The 23452-nt window shown below is 42.9% G+C and overlaps 1 protein-coding gene across 1 annotated transcript in view; it reads left to right on the top strand.

The window, feature by feature from the left end:
- Window positions 1–23452, top strand: part of SYT16 (synaptotagmin 16) — a 72634-nt gene that overhangs the window by 43955 nt on the left and 5227 nt on the right. The window contains exons 4-6 of the mRNA XM_059474806.1: window positions 10730–10986; window positions 14809–15252; window positions 16297–16486. Coding sequence (XP_059330789.1) covers window positions 10730–10986; window positions 14809–15252; window positions 16297–16486 — 891 coding nt within the window. The remainder of the gene's footprint in view (window positions 1–10729; window positions 10987–14808; window positions 15253–16296; window positions 16487–23452) is intronic.

Raw genomic sequence — 23452 nt, 5'->3', positions numbered from 1 at the left:
TTCAGACAAAATGAGTCTTGTTTGTTGTTGTTGTTTTTTAACAAGCAGGCAGACAGGATGTGTGCAGTACCTCTATATTTCACGCCTACATGATGTATTTTATTCAGTAATTTCTTTTTTTCTTGGGTAAGCTTGGAGCAAATGATAAGTTATTCTTTCTACTTGGTAACACTGCAGCAAATTCTTGAATTATTTATTTCATGCATTTTAGCTTGGTGTATTTGGATGCCTGTAAGCTAACTTTGTAACTGACTGGGTGTTTGAAATTTCTAAATAAATAGTGGTGGTTTGAAATACCTTGCCAGAAAAAAGAGGTCACCCTTCTTCTTCCCCCACTGTCTCCTCTGGGAAAAAAAAAATTAAAAAATCCCACATGCCTCATTATGAGCAGTGGGAAGTTGATTTGTAAAACAGATGCTGCATAGAAGTAATTGAGTTGAAGTTGCTAGAAATACGTATATGCTGCACAACATCTGCAGATCTCAAGATGTATTCATTATCTTTCCAGAATTTAGATTGTAATTACGGGCCCTTTATTTAAGTTTCCATGGTGATGCAGAAAATGCTTCCCCCTTGTCCTTTGCTAATCAGGCCACTTGTGTGTTTGAATGGTGTTCGTTTTCCTCTCCCCTGGGTTAAGTTACTGTTATTAATACAGAGATATTAAGTTGACAGGGAGCTGTCGCTGCTCAGGCAGCGATTCAGCAGCAGCAGCAGCAGGCACATCAGGCAGATTTGCTGCACATTCCCCAGTGCCACAGTTTAATTAGCCTGTGTGCTTCCAAATGTTTGTGAGGAATAGCAGCCTCTGTCATAACAAGTGATGCACTCGTGCCTTGGGGATTGGGGAAGTCGAAATCAAAGTCAAGCAGCCAATAATGTATCACACCGTGCCAAGCTTCTCTCCTCCATCCCTGCACCCTCCTCCTCCTCTCTTGGCAAAAGGGCTCTGCTGTGTTTTATAGGAGGCTAATGCCCTGACAGGAGCTGTCCAGGAGTCCTGCATCCATGTGGCCTTTGCAAAATTCCTTGTAATAATCGGAATTTCACATTATGTTAAGGCACGTTTATCGAAGTTTACAGCCTCACACTCATGGACAAAGGGTTTTAATGTTACAGTTGTTTGAAAAAATGGTGAAAGGTGTGGATTAATTACTAAAGATGTTGTTTTACTCAGGATTTTTATAAAGTTGACTGAAATGTGGACTTTTGGTTAAACTGGGATAATTTTTTATTTTTATCCCAATCACCCAAAAGATATACACATATTAAAAGAATTTTATAGCATTTGCTAAGCAATTAGATACATTTTGTAGAGCTTCAGGTAGAAATGCAGGTATTAGGCTTAAAAGGAATGTTTATTTTTATGTGTTTTGATTATTTGACTGGATCACGCCCATGGATGCAGGATTTTAATCTTACACGTGTTTGAGAAAATGGTGAAAGGTGTGCATTAATTACTAAAGATGTTATTTTACTCAGGATTTTTATAAAGTTGAGTGAAATGTGGACTTTTGGTTGAACTGGGATAATTTTTTATTTTTATCCTAATCACCCAAAAGATATACACATATTAATAGAATTTTATAGCATTTGCTGGGCAATTAGATACATTTGGTAGAGCTTCAGGTAGAAATGCTGAAAAAGAATGTTTATTCTTATGTGTTTTGATTATTTACTGAATCATGCCCATGGATGCAGGATTTTAATGTTACAGTTGTTTGAGGAAATGGTGAAAGGGGTGATTTAATTACTAAAAATGTTATTTTACTCAGGATTTTAATGAAGTTGAGTGAAATGTGGACTTTTGGTTAAATTGGGATACTTTTTTATTTTAATCCTAATCACCCAAAAGAGATCCACATATTAATAGAATTTTATAGCATTTGCTGAGCAATTAGATACATTTGGTAGAGCTTCAGGTAGAAATGCAGGTATTAGGCTGAAAAGGAACGTATATTTTTGTGTGTTTTGATTATTTGACTGCATCAAATTTAGGCCATGGGCTCGTTACAGCTTGAAATAATTTTTATCCAAGAAAATTTCAAAGAAGGTTGTTTTTAATAGCTTACATAAATGGAATCAAATTTTATCACAGCTGTTCACCGACCATTTACAAACTAATGTTTAAAAGTTTTTCACTTCTATCAGAGCAGGAACAGAGCTTTTTTCCTCCAGTTGAGACCACTTTTCCATCAGAAGGAGCAGGCTTGTGGTCAAACTGTGGCACAGCAGAGGGTCAGACCCACCAGTGTGGGGGCATGAACGGAGCTGGGTCCTGCTGGGCTCAGCTGGGCTCGGTGCTGTGTCCTGGGAGAGGAGTGCTGCCTCCTGGGCAGCAGCAGGGACATTTATGGAGCTCTGACAGCACTTGCCATTAAATTTATCCTGCAGATTTTAATAGACCCAGCAGAGTGTGTAAAAGCAGGTCCCTGTTTCCTCGCCTGAGGCTGATGTAGGTTTGAGGTGGAGGAAGGTGCTTTCCCTCCCAAAACAGGAGAGGCTCCCTCTCCCCCTGTTTGCTCAGCTGCTGGGGTTTGCCATGGAGATTATCAGAGTGAGTCTGGGCAACCCAATCCTGCCCTTGGTGCTGCAGAACGAGCTGTGGCCTGACCCTGCTCCCAGCTGGGCTGTTCACACACAAACCCAGGTGTGCACAGTGACTGCTGTGTCCCACTGCTGCTCCCAGCACCCTGCTGTGCTCCCCTGGGGCTGCTGGCAGGGACATCAGCAAAATGTCTCTGTGTTCCCATCCTCACCAAGCCAGGCCAAGAATACAGAGCAGGTCCTGAGCCCTCCTTTGTCACTGTCATATTTTCTAAAAAATCCCTTCGCCAGGATTTCTTCTCCTGGGAATCTGAGAAGCCTCAGAAAGGAATGAAAACAATAATTATATTATTGCTTTGGAATGTGGTCTGGAGATCAGTTAGCAACAGGTGCATCTTTGATTGGTTTCATGAGTATTATTTTAACTTAATGACCAATCACAACCAGCTGTGTCAGACTCACTGAGTCAGTCACGAGTTTTTATTATTCATTCTTGTTAAGCCTTCTGGTGTATTCTTTCTTTTTCTTTAGTATAGTATTAATATAATGTAATATAATATAATATAGTATAATGTAGTGTAATATAATGTAATATGATGTAATATAATGTAGTATAATATAATATAATGTAGTGTTATGTTAATGTTATGATGATATGATATGATATGATATGATATGATATGATATGATATATAATATAATATAATATAATATAATATAATATAATATAATATAATATAATATAATATAATATAATATAATATATCAACTTTCTGAGACATGGAGTCAGATTCATCTCTTCCCTCATCCTGGGGTCCCTCACAAACACCACACTCCTTCCCCCACCTGCAGGGTGCTGAGCACTGCTGAGGGTACAGCCATGCCCCATGCATGTGATGGCAGCACAGGGATGTGCTCAAGCACATAATCCTCATTTTTAAAGGCTATAATTTACATTGGTCTCCAGAGCTCGTCTGCTGCTGGCAGATGGAGCCAGCAGTTCCTGTTAGCCACGTGCCATGTTTTTGTGTTCATGATGCTACCCTGAGCAGGTTATATCTGAGCTGCTTTTTTTGCACAAAAGTTCTCTCCCCACCTTAGCAGGGGCTGAAGGGGAATGGAAGGAGGAAAAATTTTTCCAGTCCATTGTCTACTACTTTGTCTTAGCACAAGCAAATGATTTTACAAGGTTCTTCTGTGTCACTGTCATATTTTATGAAAAATCCCTTTGCCAGGATTTCTTCTCCTGGGAAGCTTCAGCTTCTCCATGTTTTGCTCCTTTGGAATGTGATTTGGAGAATTGTTTACCCAGCATGTGGTAGTTTTTAATTAATGGCCAATCACAGCCAGCTGTGTCAGACTCTGAGTCTGTTACAGGTTTTTTATCATCATTCTTTTCTAGCCTTCTGATGTCTCTATTTCTTTTAGTGTAGTTTTAGTATAGCATTTTCTTTTAACATCATGTTTCAGAAGGCTGATTTATTATATTATGATATTGAGTCAAGATTCTCATCTCTTGCCTCATCCTGGGGACCCTCAAACACCACCACACTTCTGTGTGTTGTGATTTTGTGTTTTTCTCTGTTCAACATCTTCATTAAAAAAGAATAGGTTAACAGGCAGAGTTGAGCAGGGTCTAATAACATGTAAATGTTGCTGATACAATATGACACCATCAAACTTTCCAGAGGTTTGAAGAAGCCGGTGATTCTCATGTTCATGCTCTTGAAATCCTTGGAGACTTTTTCTCCCCAGAGGATGCACCTGAGGGTCAGAAGTGTCCTCTGGCTTCTTGGCCAGGAGCAGCAGCTGGCTAAAGCCTGAGTTTGTGTTTTTCTCCCAGTGAACACATACAGGGGGGAGGATGAACAGGCAGCATCTTCAGGCAGTAACCACAATGTAATCAGGCAGTTTGAGACCTCTGTGTCATGGTTACATGGTTTTTGATCAGAAGGGTCTGAAAAAAAATCAGGTGTGGAGTGCAGACCCAAATTCAGGCACCTGCCCTCCAGCAGGAGCACAGGACAGAGGTGTCTGGATGCAGAGGTGCTGCTTGCATGGAAAAGGGTTCCAGAAGCTGGAGTCTGAGATCTGTAGCCTCAACACAGAAAGGTTCTTTTGCTGTGGAGAACAAGTCCTAGTTCTTCCATTGTCTCTTACTAAACTTGATTTCCTGATTTTACCTGCAGTTAAAACACTTAGAGGGAAGCATCCAGGTCCAAGACTTTTTGAAGTCCATTAAAATCTTTCCATTAATTGCATATTGTTATTGAATTCTCTTTCCTTAACCCACAGAGGTTCTCATGGATTTTTATTGGAAATTTTTCCAGAGTAAAGACTGCAGGACTTGGTTGTAATTATTTTTTATCTGTGCCACATAAGTCATCTCTTTAGCGTGCTTTTCAGCAGAAGCTGAATGTCTCCTTTTGTAACAACTTCACAAACACAAGGTGAACATTGGATTAATTATGCTGTATCATTTGCCAGCACATACACCAAATGTCAGGCAATGACAGAAACTAAAAATTTATGGCACAGAAGGGAAGAATTTTATGATCTTCCATGGACTAATGTAATGACTCTTTTATACAAACAGATGAAATGCATTTAAAAACATAGCTATTTAGAAAATTGGCCTGAACACATTCTAAAATCCAGAGAAGTTCATTAGAGGGAAAAGCCATAAAAGTGCCCTTTGTTTTTAGTTCAATAGAATGTTTTAATTTTGAAATATAATTGCTTGAATTTAGTGCACCCCCCAATTAGATCATTTGAAGATCTCTCCATCTAGCTCTTCTGGTACAACATGGTGCAGAGTTGCTCTTACTTTTATTTTCAGAGGAACCTAGCTGGTGCCATGATCACAAAACAAAGATTTGTGGGTGTAAAGCCATCCCTGTGCCCCAAGGGCGTATCACACACTGCTCCAGCTGAGCAGATCCTCTGGGTGGGAAGGATGAAGGACTTTTGGGGAGTGCTGAGTCCAGACTGCAATCATGGCATGTTCAGACTTTGTCTGAGGCTTCTCTTCTCCTTGTGTACTCTTAACAGACGTTTTACACGTATTGCTGGTAGTTTTCATTTCTTACATAATCCAAAATCTATAGCAAACTCTGGCACAGAGCAAAGCTGAGCATCTTGGAGAACCCTGAACTTCTCTCGCACTCAGACTTGGCATGGGGCAGTCTTCTCTCGCTGTGTTCTTACAGGAGAGTTTCCTTGACCCTCTGGTTCTGTTTTCACTGTTGTGACAGTCTGCACTTTGGGCTCATTTAGCTTTAACTTTTCACCTGTTAAAAAATCTTTGTAGTAACCTGAATAGATCCTGGAGTGCAGACAGCATGAAGGAAAGGTTTGGAGGGTGCTCTGGGGAGCTGAACAGGCTGGAATGCCAGCTCTGCCCACAGCCTCTCTGCAAATCACCCTGTTAATAAAGAGCCTATTTCAGCTCTGGAAACATGGAGCCTTCTCAGGCTATTACCCAGCATGTGGTAAATTAAACAATCTTGGCCTGATTGCATAATGTCACTTGAAATTTAAGATCCTTTTTCTCCTTAACCCCTAAAATTTACAGGCCATTTTTGTTTAGATTTATGGTAATTACATAATGGTTCTGCTCCTTTGAGGCTCTTCTAGGAAGTTTTTTAGCACCCTTTTGGTGGCTAATCTCCAAATTACCAGGGGCAGGAGCACTGCCTGGTCTCTCTGTGGGTTTATCTCAGTGCAAGGGGTGCAATGGCATTGCAGGTCTGGAACTGGGGCTGTAGCAGGGGCCAGGCAAGAGAATTGCTGCTCTGTGGGGGCAAATATTCCTCAGACCCACTAAGCTATAGCTCTGCTGTCTTATGGGAAGAGGGGTTTGAAAAATCACTGCTGTAGCTAGGAGGATTTCAAGTCCAGAGGTACCCAGGTCCATACTGAAATCCTTTCTTCCTCTGGACTATATTTAAACAGGTTCTTAACTTTCATCATGAGTTTTTATATAGTTTAAAGAAAGGATCTAATTTCTTTCAAAGAAAAGACATGCTTTTTTTTTTTGGTAATTTAAATTTGTTTTTTTGCATGGAAGCAAAGTGATTCCTTAGAGTTCACATAGCAAACACTCCCTTGGTCAGCATAGGTAACAAGCACACATAAATTCTTCATCTGTGTTTCTTGCTGGTTAATGAACTATGTGGTGTTAATTTAGTAAGATCTTCCAGTCCCCATCTTTTAACTCTGGCAGTGGGGTTCAGGAAGTGTTGAGATCTCTCAGGACATTCCTTTGGCACAATACAATGATTCATAGAACTGAGAGATTTTGTGTCATTGAAAAAAAAAAAAAGACAGATACTGTAAATTAGCCAGAACATTTGCCTGCCAGAGTGAGGAGGGACTGCACAATATTTTTCCAGCCTGGTTTTCAGTGTTTGATGTGCCAAACATGCCTTGTATTTTTGGAGAGAGGCTTCCATATCCCAGTTCCTGTTAGGGTTCTACTGGGAGGTCATGCTCATCCTTTCATCTGAAAGTTGTTTTGTTTTTATTTTCACACCCAGTTCTCCAACCCTGAACATAGACTTTACTGATTCATTGGTGATTTCTGCTACCAGTATTCCACTTGCCTCCTTCCAGGATTGTGAACATGTGACCTGAAAGGGAAAGTTTGGGAGATGAGATTCTTAAGAAAAATCACATTTTTCATTGTACAGTACTATTTGTCCTTAATCTTAGAACTGTCTGCTATTGCTCTGCAGGGACTCTTGGCTAATTAAAGTTCAGATAATGCTGTCTCAACCTCTGTCCCCGATGCTGTGCTGTTTATTCATGTCAGGTATTCATAAGACGGTTGACATTTTCTTCCTTAAAGATCTCTCAGGTAAATTACAGGCATTTTACTGCTCTGACCTTTTCCTTTACAGGAGGAACTTTTGTTTTCAACATTTATTTTGTGAATATAATGTTGGAAGGGAAGTAATTGGAGAGGTGTAGTTGTTCTAGTCTCTATAGTTGGTCTATTACCTGTAATGATAATCTAATACTGGTATTTATACATGATTATCTCTTACCAAAACTGCTTTAAATTTAAAGAAAAAGCCAGACTGTTTCACTGATTGGTTTAGGTGAATCACCTTTTTCCTTACTTCCCCTGAATACTACATTTTTTGCTTTCCTAACACATTCATTTTGTGCCTGAGTCTCAGGGAGGTGACTTGCTTTATTAATATATTTCTGGAGTTCTCCTGTTATGGGGACACTTTTATGGCTTTAATGTAGTTTTTGAAAATTCCTCTATTATTGATCTAGATATTATCCCAGCAGGAGTCAAACCCACAAGACAATTGTGTGAGGATAATTTCTTACTACAGAAGCATTTTATTCTGAAAGCCTGCTGTGTGGTGTGTGCTTTGATGGATGACCCACTGTTTAAATGTGTATTAGACATTGGCTTGCTAATTAAATGCCTTAAGGAGGGCCTGGATCCATTCAGACTCAGTAAATGTGTGGAATTTCTGTTATTTTATTTCTTGCTTGTGCTCCTAAGTTGAGTTCTTTCTGTTTCCTGACTTTGTAGAGAGGAAGGGGAGTACTGGAAAAAAAAAAATAAAATAAATTACTTTCTACCCTCACTCAAGACTTTTTGCCCAGGGCAGAGGTGAGACAATGAGGGCTCTCAGTTCAGAATTAGGTCTGCCAGGTGGGAGGATGAGGAGCAGGAGAAGAGATGGGTTCTGCATTTCAGAAGGGAGTGAGAAGAGCACTCACCTGGAATTTGAGAGAGATGAATTTGGATCCCTCTTTGCTCCTGAAGGACCATCTCCCATGAGGAAGAGGACCATAATTATGAAGCTGTGAGATGCTCTCAGACTTGTTGGTTGAAGTGCCTGTGCTTGAAGCATTTTACTGGGAGGGAGAGTGGAGATCGTTCACAGTTGAAGAGAGGGGATAAAGTTATTCTCCTAATTTCTGAGTTCTTAAATTGAAAGAGCAGCCAAGGACAGGAGCAAGGACTGCTGTTCACCTGCAGGAAATGTTTCCTGAGTATAATCCCCACTCCTCTTGTTGGAATTTTGTGTGTGTGGAGCAGATAAGCATCAGAAGCAGTGCATTTGCTGCTAAGGCCAAACATAGAATTTCTTCTACTCAGAAAGATTTGGGTTTTTTGTTCTAAGACAGAGGGATGTGTAGAGGATCATAGAAAGGCTCAGGTTGGAAGGGACTTTGGAAATTTATCTAGTCCAGTCCCCCCTATCTTGATTAAGTTATTCAGAGCCCCATCCAGCCTGACCTTGAACATATCCAAGGCTGGGGTACCCACAGCTCCTCTGATCGACCTGTGCCAGTGGTCTCACCACCTCACAGCAAAGAATTTCTGCCTGATATCCAACTTAAATTCACCTGTTTCAGTTCAGAACATTACCCTTGTCCTGTCACTACAGGCCTTGGCAAAAAGTGTCTCTCCATCTTTCTTGTAATCCCTCTTCAAGTACTGAAAAGCAGCAATAAGTTCTTCCTGACACCTCTTTTCCAGGATGAACAACCCCAAACCTCAGCCTGTCTTCATGCAAAAGGTGTTTCGGCCCTCAGCAATTTTTTTGTTTTGGACCTGCTCTAACAGATCCATGTCTCTCCTGTGTGAGTCAGTTCCCTCAAGATCCTGGAAAATTTGTGGCACCTCATCAGGTGCCATGGATTTGTGGATTTTCAAGTCCCTCAGAGGGTCTCAAACCTGATATTCTCCTGAGATTGGTGGGACTTCATTCCTCCAGCCCCTGCCTGGAGATTGATGGACTTGAGAGATGTGAAACAAGCAACTGGCAGTGAAAACTGAGACAGAAAAAGTTGTTGGGCACCTCAGCCTCCTCCATGCCACCAGATTCTCTATCTCATTTATCAGACAGGGCATAAAAACATTGATTCACTGAACAAAAGCAAGCTAATTAAACACAGTAATTAATAATATCTTTTAAAATTTGAATTTGAGACCAAATTTGAGAAAAAGAATTGTTCTTTAGTAGTGACCTTCATAGGAACAAACAAATGGCCCTTCTTGAGCAGGGGAGTGGACAAGATGACCTCCAGAGGCTCCTTCCAACCTCACCTCCTTCTGTGAAACCTTCAAACCCCAAATAGCTCTGTTTGCAAAGGAAATTGTTATGTTTTCATTGCTGTCATCAGCTGTCTGGAAGCACAACTCATTCTTTCACTGCTTTCACTGCTTTTTTCCTTATTTGAAAGAGATGGAGGCAGAATTTTCTTTCCGTGTTCCTGAAGCAAGGCTCATCATGAGATGCATTAGGAGGAGGAATGTCCCTGTTTTTCTTCTGAAAGTGCTTGCAGAACACATCCAAGGCCAAATCATGATGTTATTTTCATCTGTGTCCTGGGCATGTAATTATCTGTGCTGCTCCATCCAGAGAGCTCTTACTGGTGCTTTCAAGTAGAGAAAAGCACCCTGTGTTCCTAACAGAGATTTCAGTGGTGTAGGAAAGGAATCTGTGGTGTGAATTATTTTATTCTCATTAATGAAGCTTACTCTAGCCCATGTGTGTAGGACAAGATGAATTAAAACTAATAAAAGCAGTTAGGAAATTAAGTAGCACATCTCCCCTCTGTTGTCCTTGGGAGGAAAATTCAGCCCAAGCATGAGATTTAGAGATTCCCAGTTGGTTTTTGGAGCTGCTCACTAAGCTCTCAGGGATGGGTGAGAGGGTAATGCTCTCTGTTCTGTCTGTGAAGCTGCCTTCCTCACCAGCACCATGCTCCTGAGGACAGTGCTAACTCCTGTCACTCCTTCTCCTCCTGCACAGGAGGAAATTGTGATACCTGTTCATCAGGCCTCTGCTGTGCTTTTCTGTGGTTTGATTAGTGTTTTCATAGAAGAGATTCCTTTGGGGCTGCACTTGAATATCCCAAACACTCCACTTGAATTTTGTGGATAACTTTTTCAAATAAAGGCAATGAGTTTCTCAATTCAGTAAGGGGTGAGAAACAGCCATGTCCCCTCCATCAAATGCTGATTTAAACAGGATTGGTTTCTTTACAGGTTCAGTCCTGCAGGAAACAGAAACTATCTATTGTAAACACTTGGGATTAGGGAAAAGTTAAAAAAAATAAAAGAAAGGAGAGAAAAGCACATTTTGGAAGGGGGAGGAATTTGCTCTAATCCCTCTGAAATTATTTTCTTGCTGAAAATTGTTAGATCTGGATAGACTAAGCCAACTGAGTTACCAAGACAACCTCTCCTGTCGTGAAGATGACCATGCATCTGTTGATTCAAGAACAACAACCAGGAGTAGGGGCACTGGGCAGCACAAAGGGCCCAGGATGGAGCCCAGAACTGGGGATGGTGTCATCCAGTCACACAGGGAAGGACGCCTGGAAATGGACACAGCATTTGCCAACCAGGGATTGGAAGTAAATGATGCTACTGACAGCTCATCGGCTTGGAGCCCTGAGGTATGCTGGATTGTCATTTATCACACACACTGAAAGCTTTCGAAGGGTATTGGGGGCCAAAAAAGGTTAGAGGAGAAATGAAGTGAAAAATTGATCAGCACAGCACAAGGTAATGGTACTCCTGTGTGCTTGTGTGCATGACCATACACCTCTTCTTTGTGTTTCTCCTTTTTTCTGGTATTTTACCTCTTACTACTAACACTAATTCACAGAAAGGCTTTCATTGCTTGATTTCTGGCTGCAGTGTCTGAACTGAAACTGGAGCTTTGGCTACCCAGCAGCATTTACTGGCATTTATCAAGGAGCTCTCAGTGGTGGCCCGGGGCTCGGTCACTGGCTGTACGTGCAGGGTGTGTGTCCCAGGACAGGGTACGTGGTCACTGGGTCAGATCTGTGTCTTTTTCCAGGTATTTTCTATGACTTAGACAATGGGAATAATCTGAAAAGCTGGAGGTAGCTGCTGGGGGTGGCCTGTGACCTGCTCAAGTGACAGTAATCATGTCCCCATTGATACCAGGCAAACTTTTAGGGAAGGAGAGAACCTGAGTCTGCTTTCCTTTAGTTCTGCATTTTTATTTTGAATCCTCAAGGAAACATTTTGGATTTTAAGGCATTATAAACACCTGACGACTTTGCATCCCCCTTTTCTCTCCTAATATCTCTGCATGATGTGTTGATTTTCATTATCTTACCGCAGGATTAAATTTCTGGAAAAATATCAGCTTGCATCAGACATATTAAAATAACAGCACAAAGGTCATATCTTCTGCCTGAGTTAAAAGACAGGTGTGGAAATCCATACCTCCATCAGACTGTGAGCAGCAAGGCTTTGAGGGAAGGTCCTTATCCTTGGAGCAGCCAGTTCAAAGCTGGAGAGATGCTTCAGCCCTTAGGGGTGTTTGGAGCAGCATTTTGGCTTTCTGCACAACCCAGTCCCACAAAACACTACACCCCACATGGGAACTCTGTGTGGCAGCAGCTCTGCCCTCTCTTTGCTGTATTTCTGACACTGCCTGCCCATTTGAGGCTCGTTTCTCCTTTTCCATGTTTGATTTGCTTTGCCACGGTTCACGTGTGCTGCAGTGTCTCCAGTGTCCTCTTGTGTTTCTTTGAAATGCATGGCCCATTTTACTCCTGGTGTCTACATTTTAAAAATGCAAAGAAGGGTTCCAGCATACTGGAGCAGAAATGCCCAAGACACAGTTTATCTTTTACAAGCAGCTTCTCATTCAAAGGTATTGTGTAGATTAATGAAAGACTTTTTATTGCAGGAACTAAATGTTCTGACATGCCAGAAATGTCCAAGTGTTATTATGCTCCACTCAAAGGACTTCTCTTTACAGACAGAAATGGTAATTTTATGCCCCTGCAGTGGAACCACAAGTACCATTTCAAGCCTTGTCCATAATTAGCTGCTCTTTCAGGTTTCTCTGGCAGAAATGGACTTATTTTACTTAGTGAAGTGGATGTTGGCTGTCCTGAATGACCGGGTTAGATGTGCAGTATCAATCAGGATTCTTGGCTTAGCTTCTCAATAACTGTGCTGGGAAGAGGGAAAAAAAGAAATTCAGATGAAGTACCTAAACCCCAATCTTTGCTTGCATTTCAGTTCAAGTGTCTGTATAACCAACACATTCACAAATCACTTGTGGCTCAGCTGGGCTCTGAAAGCAGGGGGGAATTCTGTCAATGACTCCCACAGAAGGAGGATTTGTAGGCATGTAGCAAACCTCCATGGGGATGAGTCCTGGATAGCACAATGCTCTCAGAAAGGGCCAGGCTGTGGGGTGTCCAAAGCTTAGTTTCCCATGGAAAGCTTACTGAAGGAGTTTGGCATTTCTTTTTCACTCTTGCTTCCAGTTCATGCAGTTTTCTCTGCACTGGGTCTGGCCACTGCTCTAGTAGCACAATTTGAGCTTTCCTGAAATCCAAATCTTCTCTAGCTGTTCAGTCAAAATGCAGATATCTGACCTTCAGTCTGCCTTACACACTGCCAGAAGGTGATGATATCAGCCCTGCTGGGGCAGGAAAGTGTCTACTGGATTTTCATTCCTGTGGGTTTGTGCTGATGCACTGGAGTTCACATTTTCCAGCTGAGACATGTAGCTGAAAGCCAAGTTTTGCCTCAAGCATGGTTTTCTCCAGACCTTAGCAGCAGTCCTTAAATGTGCCTTGATTCCATCTCCTCAACAGCAAATGCACAGATAAAAGTGTGGAGGGAAATATGAGTCAAGCCCAACCCCATCACGTATTGAAAATTATTTCATCAACCAGACAGAAATAACTTGACTGCTACACAGGAGCACTTAACATTTTTGTAACACCATGCTCTCTCCAGGCAACCTGGCCTGCCTTGCATTTTTGTTTTTAGCAGCCTGCTGTTTATACAGAAAGATGTTTCTGTAGCCAAGCAAGTAATTTTGTGTGTTGTTCTCCCTTTGACATTATATCTGCAAGACATGCAACAGCAGGTCTCTAATCTGCACACTTGGACTTTTGTGTTCAAGTCTTAAACACCTCTGAAAATGTGAAAATCTGGAGCTTTGCATGTCATGGCAGATGAATCTGGGCACTTCAAAAGTAGATTGACAGGAAGTAAACAAAAATTTTGATGTTTATCGGAGGCCCTGTTTGAGACACCCAGACGCTTCTGAAGGGACTTAACACCAGACGTCCCATGGCCCATCATCTGTTCCCTGAACAAAAAGACTCCTGTGCTGGAAAGAAGTGTTACTTGAAATGTGAAAAGAAGATAAATGTTTGAGGAGGAGGGTGACTCAGATGCTGGTGACAGGCCTTAATTCACCTTCTGGCTATTAACTGAAAATCTTTCCCTAGTACAGTGTATACTCATGTTTAAATACAAGCCATTGATCACTATAGCAACCCCTTTATCATATGAAGCACATTCTAGCTCTGAGATAAAAAAGCACTGTTGAACAGAAACCCACACACCCACTCAGCAAAAGGTAAGGTGAGCATCCATGGTTTTATCTTGCTTTATCAAGATGGTTTTTGTTTTAAAAGTAGGTAAAAGACTGTGTGTGAATTGGTCTGCACATGTTGCGGTTGTTTATTTTGAATTTTTATTCTGAATTTATTAGTACCCAAACTGAACAGAAGGAACAGATGCTTCTCTTGGGAGATTTTAGAAGGGTATAAAGAATCAATATGTATTTAATCAGACTGCTTATCCCCATTATCATTGCTTTAGCTGTAGGAAAAGTATTGAATTATGGGTTAGCATCTAGAAATGGAATTTCCATTCTACAAGAAATTCTGACATGATGATTTCCTCTTCATATTAAACATAGTGCCTAATTTTTAAAAAATTTCTAGCAGAACAAAATATCAAAAAAGTTAGCAGGTTCAGCTGAATTGTTTGATTTTAATAATGTAAAAAATTTTCCACCTTGAAAAGCAATTCCAGTGTATGTTCGAAGTAACAGGTTAAAGTAGGTCAAATTGTTTTGCTAGTGCCTCAATATTGACATGAATGAAATGTAAAAATCCCTTTGTTTAGTTTTTCTCTATGTAGAATGTTTGCCAAATTAACCATCTCCTGCAAAACACTTAAATATTAATGAAACTTTTTGTTGGAAATGTTTCAACAAGTGCTGCTGCTTACTAGAGCGTATGGGAACTATTACTCAAAATCAGGCAATTAACTATCTTTGGCCCTTCCAGAAACAGTTTGGATCCATATTTCACACAGCAACTGCATATACTAAAGTGAGGAGAACAATTTTGTTTTAATTGGAATTGGAACCACAGAGGCAGTTGAACTCCACTGGAGGTTTTACTCCTTCCTTCCCTTTGCAGGAACACAACGAAGTGAACAGTGTGCCAGCTCACCATTGTGCCCACGAGCCCATCTGCAAATGTGGTGACCTGGATGTCCTCTTCACCTACAAATCCGCAAGCCAGAAGCTGATAGCCACTGTCCTGGAGGCCAGGGACATCCCAGACAAGGACCGCAGTGGCGTCAACACCTGGCAGGTGCACGCAGTTCTGATGCCGGGCAAGAAGCAGAGGGGCAAAACCAGTGTGCAGAGAGGACCCATCCCCATCTTCCAGGACAAAATCACCTTCAGCAAGCTGGAGCCAGAGGAGCTGAGCAGCCACGCCGTTCGCTTCCGCCTCTACGCCGTGCACAAGGTGCTTGGGGAGAAGATGATGGGGGAGCAGCTCTTCTACCTGAGGGGCATCAGCCAGGAAGGGGAGGTGAAGGTGACACTGCTCTTGGAGCCACGGAGTAACCTGAGTGTAAGTTTGGTGAAGGATAGGTGGACTCCATAAAACTGTTTGTTTTTTGGTGAATATGGTGTTCCTGGAGCCTTTCATTCATTCAGGGCTGTCAGTGTGTGATTGGTGGGTCTGACCTGCTGTCACTTAAAAATTATCAGACAGGGGAAGCTCAGGGTGTTTCCTCCCTGTGCAAAGCTGTGTTTTATTAACAGCCCAGGCAGCAAGCTCACACAAAATCTTGTGGATCTGCATGACTCACCACATGCTGTACCGTTCAGATACCCCAGGTTGGTCTGGGAACCACCAAGGCATAATTAGTCCTAATTCCAATAAGGGCAGTGGTTCTTGTGCACCCCAGTGCAGAAGTTACCTCATTTGGCCCTAGATACCAGCTTGTGGATCTCCACTGTGCAGTTTCCATCTTGCCAGAAATGCTTAGTAATGTTCTCCTACATGACAGATGGAAGCGGAGAGCTGGGTCATGTGAAGAGGAACTGGCTGTGCTGCTTCTTAATTTTCCACACACATCACAGTTGTATCCAGCTCTGGCTATGCCAATCAATTGGTGTAGATGAGCTCTGTCATGATTCATTGTCTACAAAAGCTCAGAGAGAGGTTGTGCACGTGAGATGAATAAATCATCCTACTCCAGGTGAAGTGGAGAATAGCAAAAGCATTGTGGTGGCAAAGAAAGAAAGTAATAAAATGCACAGTACATGGCCAAAAACTGCCAAACCGAAAAGTGTATTCCATCCAAAAGCCATTATCAAGGAGATGTACAGAGTATTAGTGTAGCAGGATGTTTGCTTATCTCAGAGGCTTTGATTTACACTCGTGATAACACTTCACTCAGGGTTCCTAATCTTTAAAGAGAAGGTTCAGAGATGTGTTTTTGTAAAAGTGACGCTCTGATTCTTCTGCTGCCCCGGCATAATTAATTCTCAGTTATTGTAATTTCTTAGCAGAGATCTTACTGAACAAGGCCACAAGACACAAATTAAGGGGGGGGGAGGAAGGGGTGGTGAATGTCCTGATGATTCTCTCAGTGCTCTTTCCCTGCAGAGTGCAGATTCTCAGCTGAGTCTGTCAGCAATCTCTCACAGTGATAGCGCTTCCTCAACACAGTCCCTGTCGCATGGAGGGGTGCCAGAGCTGCTCGTGGGACTGTCATACAATGCCACCACGGGGAGGCTGGCAGTGGAGATGATCAAAGGCAGCCATTTCAGAAACCTTGCCATTAATAGGCCACCTGGTAAGTACTTTCACTGCTATTAAATAGCACCCTTGAGCCAAAATTTGCTTTTTTATTTTCTCCCTCAAGGTGCTCAGCTAGAGCATTTCTGAGCTGGGTTTCCTTGCAGAGCACCTGATTGAAAATTAAGTATTATTTCAGATGCATGTGCTGATAAATAGTACAGGGCAATTGGAGGGAATCATCTGAAGGCTCAGCTGATGAGACAATAATACCTGAATATCTTCTTTATTGCTCATACCTTTACAATATCTGATTATGGCAAAAGTGCTGCTGTACCCAAAGCACAGAATTCTCAGCAGATTCATAAAAAAAGTGAATAAAAAAAAACACTTTCCAAGTGTTTTTCTATTAAAAAAAACACTTTCCGAGTGTTTGAATGTTACCATGTGACCCACAGGGGCCCTGCCTGGTGCCATTAAGTGTTTCCCAAGGCTGCACTTGGTTTAGTCCCTTGCTGTGCTGCTGAGTGCTGGGTGAGCTGCTGCTCTGGGCCCTTTGGGGATCCTCCTGCTGTGAATTCTCCACTGCTGCACAAGGAAATCTTCTGCAGAAAGAAGATTTGAAGGTTGTTGCAAAAGCTCAGTTCCTTTCATCCAGTCCCAAAGGGAAAAATTAAAATTGCCTAAAGTAGGTTTAGTCGGTGCCTGAGCTGCAGAAGGCACAATGGTGAGTCCTGGAGAAGGATGGTGCTGGTAATGTCCATGATGGAGATGGAGTCACAGCCACAGTTTGCTGCTGGTTGCCTCACTCAGGGGTTGAACAGCAGAGCTCCATTCATCTCCTGCTGTCCCTTTGCCTCCTGTCTGAAACCAGCAGCTGATGGCAACGTGAAACAACCTTTTTGTTTGCTGTCTGTGATGTGTGCCTGCTTGTCAAAGGAGGTAAACCTTTGGCAGTTCCTTGCCTTCTCTGGGTTTGACAGAGTATCTCGAGCTGCAGAACACTGAAATGGCTTTTGCAAGATGCTCTGCTCTTTGGTTCAGGTCTAGAAAAATATTTATGAAATATTTCAGTACATGGATGTGAAAACTTAGATTTTACACTAGACTATACTTAAGCGGATTACAGAAATAATCTGTCATCAGTGAATCCCTTGAGAATTAAGGGAAATTCTGTGCAACAGTAAAACCCCTGACCCCAGCCTGTGCAGCCCTCACTGTCTTTTATTAGCTGTGACAGGAAACCTCTCCATGTGGATTTCTTAAAGGCATGTTCTTGTTTGCATGGACATGTTTTAATAAAAGGTTTTAAATTGGGATCTTCTTTAGTAATTTAAAACAAAGGTAGACTAAGGCAACCATGCCCCAGCAGAAAAGCTCTCCTGTTTATATATGCTGCAGAGTAGATACATCCTAAAGTTTTACTCTCAGAAATGAAATTAAAATAGTCACAATATAGATCCAAATGAGTTTTCTGGCAACTGTAATGCCCACTTCTTTTTCCCATAAAGGAAAATTTCATCCTTTTTGTTTCCAGATCATACAGACCAGTGTCAGACCAGTGTCTCTCAGTGCTAGATAAACTTTTAAGTGAAACACAGAAATCCATAAATTATTACAGGCAAACTCTGAACCTATCAAAATCTGCTTCTTTTTTTCCAAGTCACATTGTTGCTTCTGCCTTCTGAATTGTTCTTCTGTGCCTGTAAAGCCCCCAGTAGTGTGGTGAGAAAAAGAAAACCCAGTGAAGCAGAAACTGAAAGAAATTAAAAAGAAGGAGGGAAAGCAGCTCTTGTCTCAGTGCTGGAGTAGCTCTTCACTGATAACCCCCAGGCACTGCAGAGCAGTTTGTTACTGTCTCAAACATGCTGCTGGCTGAATGAGATGCTCAATAAGTCCTTCACAAACTGAAGCTAAAACTGCTGAGCCCCTTTCTGGAGGGTGAGCAAAGAGTCCTTGTGTTTTCTTAAATAGGTGCTATTTGAAGTTCTGCTGTTCAAGGCTCACAGGGATGATTTCTTTAAAGTATCATGGAAATTTTGGATATAATAGCGCTGTGGAACACTTAAACAGCCAGCCTAAACTGCTATTCAGGGCAGCCATTTATGGTAAGACTGAAGGAGCAGAATTCCTCTCCATTCCCAGCCCTGGATACACAGACCCTGTGCAGGACCCATATGTGGTCCTGTCAGCTTCTAGGAATGGCAAAGGAGTTTTGAACAGCAGCAAAGTCTCCAGATGTGCTTTTTGCCCACTTTGACCCTCTTCTCTGCCACTTGTAGACCCACACCCTGTGTGCTGCCTTCTTGGCATGCATGCACAGGGATTTCTCTGTGTGCACAACAAGGAACTGGATGGGGGCATTGGTGATTTTAGGTGTTTAAGGCTGCAGAGGCTGGAACAGATGGTTTTATAGAGAAGAAAAAGGAGATAGTGCATGTCTCAATGTTTCCTGGGCACGTTTTCTCCTTCACTTAAACCTTTAAACTGAGTCAGGTAAATGTCAAAGCCATGGGTGCTTGTGTGAGTAATAAATGGGTTAGAAAACAGCTGGGCAGCTTACAGAAACCTAAATTGTGCAGGCAGTGCCTTCTCTTCAGGACACATATGTGGGATTTAAGAACAGTTTGGTCAAAGATAAGTGTCCAGGTATTGTTCTGGGGAACATGCTGAGTTACAGGCCTCAGCTTGCATTCCCTGATCACACAAATAGATCCATTATCACTCAGAGCACTTAAGAGCACTCAAGAGTGTGGCTCCAGCACTGGACCGTAAATTATCTGGGTATGCCAAAAAGCCTCGTGCAGAAAAGCATCCACAGCTTTGTCAGATGTGGACACTGTTGGTATTTTAGTGCTAATGGCTTATGTCTGTGCACCCCATTCTCCTTGCTTCTTGTAAAAATCATTAACCTGCGCTAGCACTTTGTAGGAGTTCGTATTTTGGTTTGTGGTCTTGCATCTTTTTGGAACAAAATGCAGTGTGTTCGTTTAAAGGGTGTTTATTTAAAAAGAAAAATAACAAGAGAAGCCTACACCAGTGCCTGAAATGTCTTTAAAAATTTATTACCAGTTACATACAATGTGCATGGAAGTAATACCTTGGAATCACAGTGAAGGACCAGGAATTATTTGAGCTAGCCAGTGCATAAACACAAAGCACAGAAATGTGTCTGCCCATGTGATGCTAAACCTTCATCAGCTGCTCTGCTGGGGGCAGCTCTGTCTCCTCTAATCCAGCCTTCCTTCTGTTCCCTGCTGCATTTCTTTTGGGGTTCATGTCTGTGTGCAATGCAATGTGAGAAGAACTATTGTGAAGTTATTCCCTCGCCTAAGAAAAGTCCTCCAAGCTTTTTGGCAGCTGCAGAATTAATCACACATAATAATTGCATCCGTGCATGATCATTATTATACCAGCAGCTTATTAACCCCATTAAACAAATACAATGGCACTGATACTGGAAAAGACAGGAGGGGAGAGAGCAAGCTATCAGGATTTCTATGGGGAACAGGAGAAGTGCTTGAAGTAAAGACTTGTCTGACAACAAACATCTACCTGAGCCACAGGTAACAATGCCAACAAGTACAGAAAATGCTCCCATAGGAAAATTAGGATCTTTAAATTAGGATCCTATTTGCTCTGGGATCAGAGTGCTTGGAAGCCATTAATGGATTTTATTTTATCAGCTTTTTTTTTGAGAGAAGAAAGTTATTATCCCCGTTACATTCCTGGAGAACAAAGGCACAGGTTAATTCCTTTAATTACTTCAAAGCAGGCCAAGAAGCTGAATAAAATAAATTAACTTTTAACCTGCATATCTTGCTCTGAGCAGGGAACTTGCTTGAGCTCCTAAAGCTTTGTGATTCATGTTCCCATGTCATCAGTAATAGAGGAGGGATCTGTGCCAGGGCAAGCTGGGCTGGATTCAGTCCTCCAGACATTGGATAACAGAGCAATGGAGCTTCTTGCTGCTGACTGCTTGCCAGTCAGTGACAGTAAGATTGTAGAAAACCACCTCTCCTTGTGCACATTCTTGTTGCCCATCCATGAATATAGCTGGAATAAGCCTATAATAAGAACAGCTGAGGAAGCTTTGTTCTGGGTGGAAAAGATGAGGCCAGATGCAAGGAGCCCCAGGAGGATGTCTCAGTAATGAGCAGCTGGGCAGTGAGGTGGAAGAGGAAGTGGGGATGAGTGTAAGATATTGCATGGGGACACAGGTGGAATTCAAACGTGAGCAGGATGGACTCAGAGCCACTTGGGAGTGAAATATTAGGCTCATGGTAAATAGCTGCAGGAAAATGTCAACTCAAGGGTCACCAACAGTAGTGAAAAAAAACCCCCAAAGTTAAAGGTGGACAAAATGGAAAGTTGGTGTTTGTAAATGAACACCGTGTACAGTTCTGTCTTCCTCTGCTCGAACAGAACATGGCAGGACTGGAAAGATGTGGTGAGGAGTGTTGGAGACAATCAGGGGAATGGGAGCAGCTTCCAGCTGAATAGACTGTGCCTCTTACATGCTGCAACAAAAGGAGGTGGGGGAGGACTCATGGAGGTCTCTAAGTGTCATTGAGAAAGTGAATTAACAACAGAAATTCGCTAATACAAAACCAAAGGATGGTAAAAGGAAGCAAGGAAGGAGCAGGTTCTGGAGAGGAGACAGCTCTTCACCTGAGCTGTCAAATTCCTCCCTACAGAATGCCATGGATGCTGGAAGCCTGCTTCAGTTCTGTGCAGCACAGAGAAATCCACAGAGAAAGTTCCACAGAGGATTGTTAAATACAAAGCCTCTGGCTGAGGAAGTTCCTGAGTCACAAATCACTGGATATTTGAGAGTATTTTTGGGAGAAGGAGCACGTGCCATATTTTCATGGATTTACTGCTCTGTGTGTTACTGGGTGCTGTTAGCTGGATGGGTTGGCTGGGTACAGCTTTCCCCACCACATATGGGACCTGGGACTGAGTAGGCTTAGGAGAATAAATGCCACACTCAAAACAAGTGAAAAAGGGACTTTCAAGGAGCAACTGTGAGATTTTTGCAGGGGAAATTCCATAATAATTAGACATGCTGGGATAGTGCATGGTTATTCAGTAATGTTTTCAATAGCTTTACGTTTCTGAAAGGTCTGTAGAGAGCAAAGTCCATGATACAGTTGCTGGGTATAGAAATGAAGATCTTTGTGAATCAAAGGACAAAGTGGATGGATGGCGATGCTCTCCCACTTCGATGGCTGTGAAAAAGAAAATTCTTCCCCTCCCAAAACAGGCAAAAGAAAAAAGCCATTTCTAGCAGAGTGGCACCATCCTAATTCCAAATTTCAGCTGGACCTGAGTGTTTAGTGGGAATCTGCAGTGGCACTGCTGAGCCTCAGGATGTCTGATCACAGGCTGTGTAATCCAACCATGCCCATGGGCACTGCTGCTGCAGATGACAAAAGCCTGGCTTAAGCATCCTTACATCCTGCTGCTCCCATTGCTGGGCAGGTGTGTATCCTCCCTGCTCTGCTCATCTGTGCATCCCTGAAAGCTGTGCATCCCTGCTTTCCCTGGTAAAGCCCCAACTCCCTCTCTGAGGCAGCAGCAATGCACTGATGTGGGAAGGGTAGAAATGCCCTTTTTAGAGGAGAGTCACGCTGTGCATCCCCAGAGGTGCCTGTGCTCTGCTGTGGCTGTGTCAGCCCGGGCTGGAGCTGCACCTCCCCAGGGCTGGGAGTGCAGGCAGGTGTGAACCAGCTCTGCAGCTGACACGTGTCCCAGGAGAGGGCAGGTGCTGTGAAATGGAGTGGACATGGGGTGTTGAGACAGCAGAGGAGAATCACTGAGCTCCTGGGTGCTCCAGGAGGAGCTTCCCTTCCTGAGACACCTGTGCAGTTTCTTCCAGGGAGCCCTCATCTCCTGCCCCTTTTACATGTTACTGCTGCCAGCAATTCCCTCCTCTCAGACCAAGCAGTGCTTCCAGGGACCAGGGCATTCTTTTCTGCTGCATTTTAAATTAAAGGAGCTGCTGGTCTGTTCTCTGATGACTCACATGTTGTGAAGGTTGCCAGCTCCCAGCCTCTCCCTTGTGAGAGAGCTGCCAGCCCCGGGAGAGGGAACCTGAGAAGAGGCTTGGTGGAACAGGGAAAGGAAAGTTGGCTTCTCAGCAATGTAGTAGGCAGCTCCCAGCCCTTGTATGATTTATAGAGTCGGCCATAAACTGCCTTAATCCAGACTTTCATGACATGGGGTTGGGATCAAAAGCTCGGTCTAATCCTCCTCCCTGCTATTTTACTGATCCAGCTGCCTTGAGCCTGGCTCAGAGTGTGAATGTTGAGTGTTCTGCCCCACTGCTGGTTGAAAGGGGAGGCAAAGGCAGCACTAATGGTCTTGTGGGCCTCAGACTGAGAGCTCACATGGGGCTGCCTGTACAGAGCAGCACAGAGTTGGAGCTCTGGGGCTGCTCTGCCACGCAGTGCTGCCGTTCATTATGTAGGCTGGGAGCGTGGGCTTGCCAGCTGGGGGAAATTAAGCTCCAGGCCCAAGGCTTTCTTCTGCTGTGGCTGTTATTAGTCTGGATTGCAGCATGCTGACATGGTTATCCTGCTTTTGGAAATGAGCTGGCTCGCCTGGAGCGCGGGTGGGAAAGTCCGCACGGCGCTGCACGGTGCCCTGCAGTCCTCAGACGTGAGGGGTCAGGAGTCTTTGGTTGTTTACTTCCTTTCTAAATATAAATTCAAGCAGGGGGGTTGGATGCTTTTGTATTTGCAGTGCTGTTGGTCATGGGTCAGCTTTACTAATAATAATGGTGGTGCTTAGTGTAAGTGAAAGCAGAACGCTGCTCACTATGGTCCCTGCTCCAAAAACGGGAATGCATAAATTACAGTTGATTATTCCCCTGAGTTGTCATTATCAGTTAGTTCCCTCAGAAGAATCATGACAGAAATGGGTCATTAGAAGAATCCTGGAAAAACTGATTGCCTTTGCAGATGAACTCTCCAGAGGTGTTTGATGGTTGATGGAGACAGAGGAGAGGTTTGCCCAACCC

The sequence above is a fragment of the Ammospiza nelsoni genome, chromosome 6 (genome assembly GCF_027579445.1).
Source record: "Ammospiza nelsoni isolate bAmmNel1 chromosome 6, bAmmNel1.pri, whole genome shotgun sequence".
NCBI lineage: Eukaryota > Metazoa > Chordata > Aves > Passeriformes > Passerellidae > Ammospiza > Ammospiza nelsoni.
This window is presented reverse-complemented; position numbering and strand designations above follow the sequence as displayed.